Source organism: Haliotis cracherodii, unplaced genomic scaffold (assembly GCF_022045235.1).
Source record: "Haliotis cracherodii isolate W230 unplaced genomic scaffold, xgHalCrac1.p SCAF_18, whole genome shotgun sequence".
Lineage (NCBI taxonomy): Eukaryota > Metazoa > Mollusca > Gastropoda > Lepetellida > Haliotidae > Haliotis > Haliotis cracherodii.
Genome location: NW_027266273.1, coordinates 5,173,178 through 5,179,177, shown reverse-complemented (window position 1 = coordinate 5,179,177; position 6,000 = coordinate 5,173,178). Strand labels below are relative to the sequence as shown.

Genomic DNA, 6,000 nt, shown 5'->3' with positions numbered 1-6,000 from the left:
GCTCTTAAAGGTGTACAGGGTCGCATTCAAACGTTCGATGAATCACATAGCGATTTCTGTTAGAGTAACTGATGTGCATCGTCTCGTCATGTCCGCAAGGGAAAGAGCATTGTTAGTGTGAGTAATAATTAAACATTTCACGATAGTCGGCTGTGTTGTTCTCCCCATGGCGTTTGACAGCGGACTCAGTGTGTACAGACTCCACTACCCACGACACTTCCATTGTTGCGGTTGTACACGTGTTTTACTCGCACAAACATTTCGTAGGGAAAAAAACTCCAGGGGTAAGTTTTTTATCATGCTTTTGAGGTTGTCCTGGGGCATGTGATTTGGTATAATGACATATGTTCGATCACATGCTCTGACTACAATCAGCTCTTTAACTGTTTTGTTCACATGCGTGTATACATGCATGTCATGCTATTTACATAGAAGGGTTTGCGAACATCAATGCTTAAGTACAACATATACGTTTTGAAAAGTCTTCATTGGAGATAGATCGGGATTAATTAACTTTCGTTATTTTTTACAACATTTAAAAATAATGTCATCGGATGTTCGGCGTTGTCAAAACAGATTGGCTCGCGTGTGAGAATGAGAAGGATATCTATGTGTGTATGTGCATATATCGGATCCCCACTACCTTGCTGAAGGCTCTCGGTAAGAAACGCGTTGTGTTGTTGGGAGGGTACGTAGAAATAGACAAACGTTGATTGTGCTTAGTAGACACAATTTTATGGATAACGACTTCTTTAATACTGTAAAAAGCGACGTTATGAGGATCTATACCGAAACGTCGCTTTTTACAGTATTACAGAAGCTGTTATCCATAAAATTGTGTCTACCTTGTCATCCGTCAACTTCTAAATAATGCCTAATCAAACAATGGGATTGTGCTTGTTCCGAAATCAGCGTTTATCAAGATAGGCTAAGACTGAGGATCTCGAGAGGGTGAATTATTGAAACTAAATGACAGAGTCAGTATATTTGCTACCTACTTCGACAAGTGTTAATCATAGCTATCACAGGTAATTTAGAGTGTTAGGGTGTGTATAAATGTATTAGTACAATTCGTCTGATTAGAAAAGTGCATACTAGTTAAACACAGATATTATTTCATATATATTTCTTCGAAACGGTGAATGTACATATATGAACAGAAAGAGCATTGCAGATATATTACTTAGTTATGGTGAAAGGAAATTCTGGAACAATAATAACTGCAGCAAATAATAGAAATACAGGTATGTTCATTGTAGATTTGTGTGTTATTAAAATATTTATTTTCAGGTTATGCTTGATACTTCTGATGCCTGTATCAAGAGATCATGACACCAGGCTAAAATGAATAACATACAACCTGAACCGTACCTCGGACATGGTGCTAGACAACATCCTCGACGAGGGAGGGATCCGTTCGTTGTCGGCGACGTCCCTGACTACAGGGTGTTACAGCATCAGCATCCCCAAACGACAGGGATACGTGTCAAATACAAGTCCTCAATCTTTAGTGGCTATAAAGAATGTGTGCTGAAACCATTAAAGAGACAGGTTCTACGCCAACGGGCCCCACAGCGCGACATTGCTGAAAATAACAAACTATTAAACGGGGAGCAGCAAGGAGATGGTTTAAGTCCTACCTCATTTATAGGGACTGCGGAAAAGGTGAATACTCATATGCATAATCAAAATTTGAAAACAGATCAAAATAAGTCTCGCCATTTAGCAGTGTATGAAGACAATGAAATCGGCGATGAGGAGGAGGATTTCTTTGACAGCACATCAAATTATCAAAGAAGTAGCAAAGCCAGACGACGTTCCATTGCAAGGAAAAGAAGGAGGAAGAGCAGTGCGTTTCAATTGTAAGTTTATAAAACTTTAGTATAAACATGGCACGGAATACTTTAAGGCAGAATTTAGATTTTTAAGAGTTTACTGACATCTTTAAATGGGTTGCATTTACGACCAAAACATTATAAGGCAGGACGACATGTGGAAGGCATTAAATAAGCAGTTCGATAAATTAATTCATTTGCCAAAGAAATCTCCAGATAATATCATGTGTCATGTGACAGGATTGAGCACGGGTAATAATTAACTCACAGCCAAGATGAACCAAAATGTTTGTTTTCATAAATGGCTACATACAGTGTATGTCATCCACCATCGCACATTTCCGTGCGTATTGTGAAATTTGCATTAAATTTATGACAACGCACACATGCATTAAACTCTGCATAAATTGTACAAACTTTATCATTTTATCAAAACTTGGTCTGTCTTAAATGCTTGTAACCAGCTACCTCTTCAATCACTATACGCGTGAAGGTTTCTAGACATACATGTATGCAACAAGGGATGCTTGTCATTGTGATGAAATGTCATTACACCAAGAACCACATTACCACATTTGGTGAAACTCCACTGAGGTGGTAAAAGGAAGTCTTACGCACGCATTGGGATAAGTGTTTGATAACATATGCTTATTCCAAGTGAGTGAGTATGGTTTTACGCCGCTTTTAGCAATATTCCAGCAATATCACGGCGGGGGACACCAGAAATGGGCTTCACACATTGTACCCATGTTGGGAATCGAACCGGGAGTCTTCGGCGTGCCGAGCGAACACTTTAACCAATAGGCTACCCGACCGCCCCACTTTTTCCAAGAGGCAGGAACAATTGAAAACACATAAGTCCTTTTAGAATGTTGTAAACGAGTACGATTTTACGGTGCAGATGATTTTCACACTTCTTTGGATAATCATAATTGAGAATGGTTATTCTCTGGCGTTGACGATTTACATTTACATAGAAAGTCATTCATATGATTCGTTCACACCAATGCTATTTTCTTTCTTTTCAATCTTCTCAAAAACATTTGTACGATGAAGAAAAGGAAACACAATCGACATTGAAATTCAATCAAGGGATGTGTTTACAATTAAATATGCATAATTGTCACAAGTTCTGGATGTGCAAACCGCGTCTCCCTCAACTGTTGATGGCAGTACTTGCATTTACAAATGTAATTTATGTCAGTGTTTATTCATGGTTGAAGCTTAACTGCAATTATTTAGAGGTTGATGCTGTTCCTTCACGCACTTGTCTGAAATAAGGTAATGAAATGTATTGTAATTCCATACACGGCTTACCAACATCTCACAACATTAAAAGGATTAGTACCTCTTTCTTATGATACAATACGGCGTCAAAGGACACCGGTATGTCTGCGTAGAGTGGTTTTACTGGCCGGTGTTGTTCAATGTTGTTCATGGATCGTTGAGATAATTCATGCGCATTGTTCGAAAAAAATAGCTTCATCGATTGTGAAAGGGCTTCATTTTTCAATACTCTCATCTGATGAAGGACGGATGCTCACAGACAACGCCAAATTAAACCTAAATCGCTCTCTTGCTAGTTGAGTCCAGCCGTGCCCATGTACATAGTGCTAAGCTGTAGATTGATTGTGTGATGGTTCGATCTATGGAACAATATGATATTAATGGTTGTTTGTTTCCCATTGATCTGCCAGTCATACAGTTGTCATCGAAAACGGTTTCTGGTAGAATGATTTGGTAATTGTGATGTTTAGTGTCTATGCCGTTATATTGAGCTGCATGCTGATGACTGATGGAATAATTTAGATGTTGAAGTAATTGTGGGCTTTATTTTATTTGCTTCCCTACTCATCTGCATATTAATTTGAGTTTGGGTTTGTAATTAAATGCATTGATCTCATCTATCAAGTTGGAGCTCCTCACATCAGGATCTCGCTGCTCCCCTGTAGATTCCCCCAGGGCAGAAGTTTCACAGTTACTGGCACCTTCCAGAAGGAGTAGGGGCGGTCGGGTAGCCTAGTGGTTAAAGCGTTCGCTCGTCACGCCGAAGACCCGGGTTCGATTCCCGACATGGGTACAAAGTGTGAAGCCCATTTCTGGTGTCCCCCACCGTGATGTTGCTGGAATATTGCTAAAAGCGGCGTAAAACCGAACTCACTCACTCACTCACTCACTCACTCACTCCAGAAGGAGTAAATGGCATTGTTTTGATTATTGTTTTCGCGAACACCTGATGTCATCACTGATTTTCGGTGATCCATTCATATAAGATTGCCTTTTACGTCCAGCGGTATATGTTTCCTCGGATTGTCCAGAGACCGCCTCCGTGGTCTAGTGGTAGAGCGTCCGCCCGCAGACGGGCGTTAAAAAGACGTTAAAAGATGGTACTTGTTGTTACCCTGCCTGACGCTCGGCATTAAGGGGCTAAAACAAGGACTGGTCGGCTAGGGTCAGTATACTGCATCTGAGTGGGGTATTCATGTTAAACTGCGGCATGGTATCTCAGTGCGCTAGCACTCTAAATCGGCATCAGTCCGGACTAGTACAAGCAGCCATACACACACGCACACACACTCGCTATATAAGTGCAATAACCTTGGACGCGACGTTAAACCCCATTTCACCTTACCTCATCGGATTATCCAGACTTGTTAGTCTCTAATGTTGACGTTTTGTATTTATTGTCAGGCTTTTAACTACTTCTATTTCCATCTTCCATAAAATATACCATTGATACGTGTCAAATTGTTTAAGAATATTGTCATCTGCGACTCGAGAAAAATCTATCTCTTGGATTTTGACGTCCACTGAACACAGTGTTCTACCTTATGACGGTTATTTACGCCAACACTGGGTGTCGTTTGTGAATGTAGATATTTTTTCAATTCTTGCCCATTCGATTGATTCTCGTCTATCTTTGATGACATAGGGCCCAGTACGTTGTTGAGAGGGACGAGAGGATACCCAAGTGTGAAGGGCCCCTCTCCGGAAGAGATAACAAACATCATGTTTATCGGTTTGGTAGTCTTGTGGTTCAAGTGTCGGTACGTCCAGCCAAAGATCTAACTCGTCACGTGTTCAATTTTCCGTATGGGATAATTTATTATGCATATTGTGTCCCCCATTGGACGTTGCGGAAGATTAAGAAAAGGGTCGTAAGGCTTAAACAGAATTGCGTCCCTTTGGGCACGCCAGAAACCTATGATTTGTGCGTTCGAATCCCGATTCGCCCCGATTATGTTTCTAGGTTTGTCAGCACCATACCCCTGCTCGTGGGTTTCACCGAAGTGGTAAACGTCTGAGACCTGCATCACCTCGGGCTTTCCTCCCACATTAAGCCGCCACGCCACGATATAACTGGAGTACGGTTGAAAGCGGCGTTAAACCCAACTCACTCACTCATTATTATGTACGAGTATCACTCATAAGCATGTAGGTGGAATATTATTTAGTGCGGCGTTAAACAGCTTTCAAACAAACAAACAAACAAACAAACAATGCATTAGGATGGCGGGGTCTCCGGAGTACAAAGCAATTTGGACCAGAAGTTTAACTTAAGCTTCAGGTATATCGCTGATCTGATATCGTTCAATAACGGTCCACTGATTTACCCACCTAAACTAGAAACAAAGCACAACCAGTGAGACCGCCTCGTCTGTTCCATATTTAGATCTATGCATAAGGATTCAGAGTGAGAAACACTTTCCACAAGACAGGATGGGATGATTTCAACTTTCCAAAAGTCAACTTTCCCTTCATGTCGAGCAATATTCAAGAAGCTCCAGCTCTTTGGTGTGAACTTTTCACAACGTCTGAGGTACAATCAAGCATGCTCTTTCTTCCAAGTTTTAAAAGAGCGCCATACGACTCTTTTGCTCAGAAGCTGTTTGACCAAGGTTACAACATCTGGGCGCACCAGTGACAAAAATTATGTCAGACACAATAACATATTTTGACTTGTACCATTTGTTCTTGGTGTTTTTTTCAGTTGATTAATTGACTTGCCTTTGCATGTGTTTGTGACGGGAGCAACGGGTGTGGCAGGCTACGCTGATTTTATTTGGCTAACACTTGGTATCAATAGAATTTGATAGTGGTTCTTAAACACAAGCTCATGATATAGTCGAAAAGCGTACGATGGAGTCTGGCTTTAAGAAAGATT

The 6,000-nt window shown here is 40.8% G+C and overlaps 1 protein-coding gene across 1 annotated transcript in view; it reads left to right on the top strand.

Annotated features, from left to right (window-relative positions):
• Window positions 1–226: 226 nt before the first annotated feature.
• The window catches only part of LOC139465691 (transmembrane channel-like protein 1), a 49,726-nt gene continuing 43,952 nt past the window's right edge, over window positions 227–6,000 (top strand). The window contains exons 1-2 of the mRNA XM_071247475.1: window positions 227–284; window positions 1,291–1,862. Of these exons, the coding sequence (XP_071103576.1) occupies window positions 1,345–1,862 (518 nt within the window). The 5' untranslated portion in view covers window positions 227–284; window positions 1,291–1,344. The remainder of the gene's footprint in view (window positions 285–1,290; window positions 1,863–6,000) is intronic.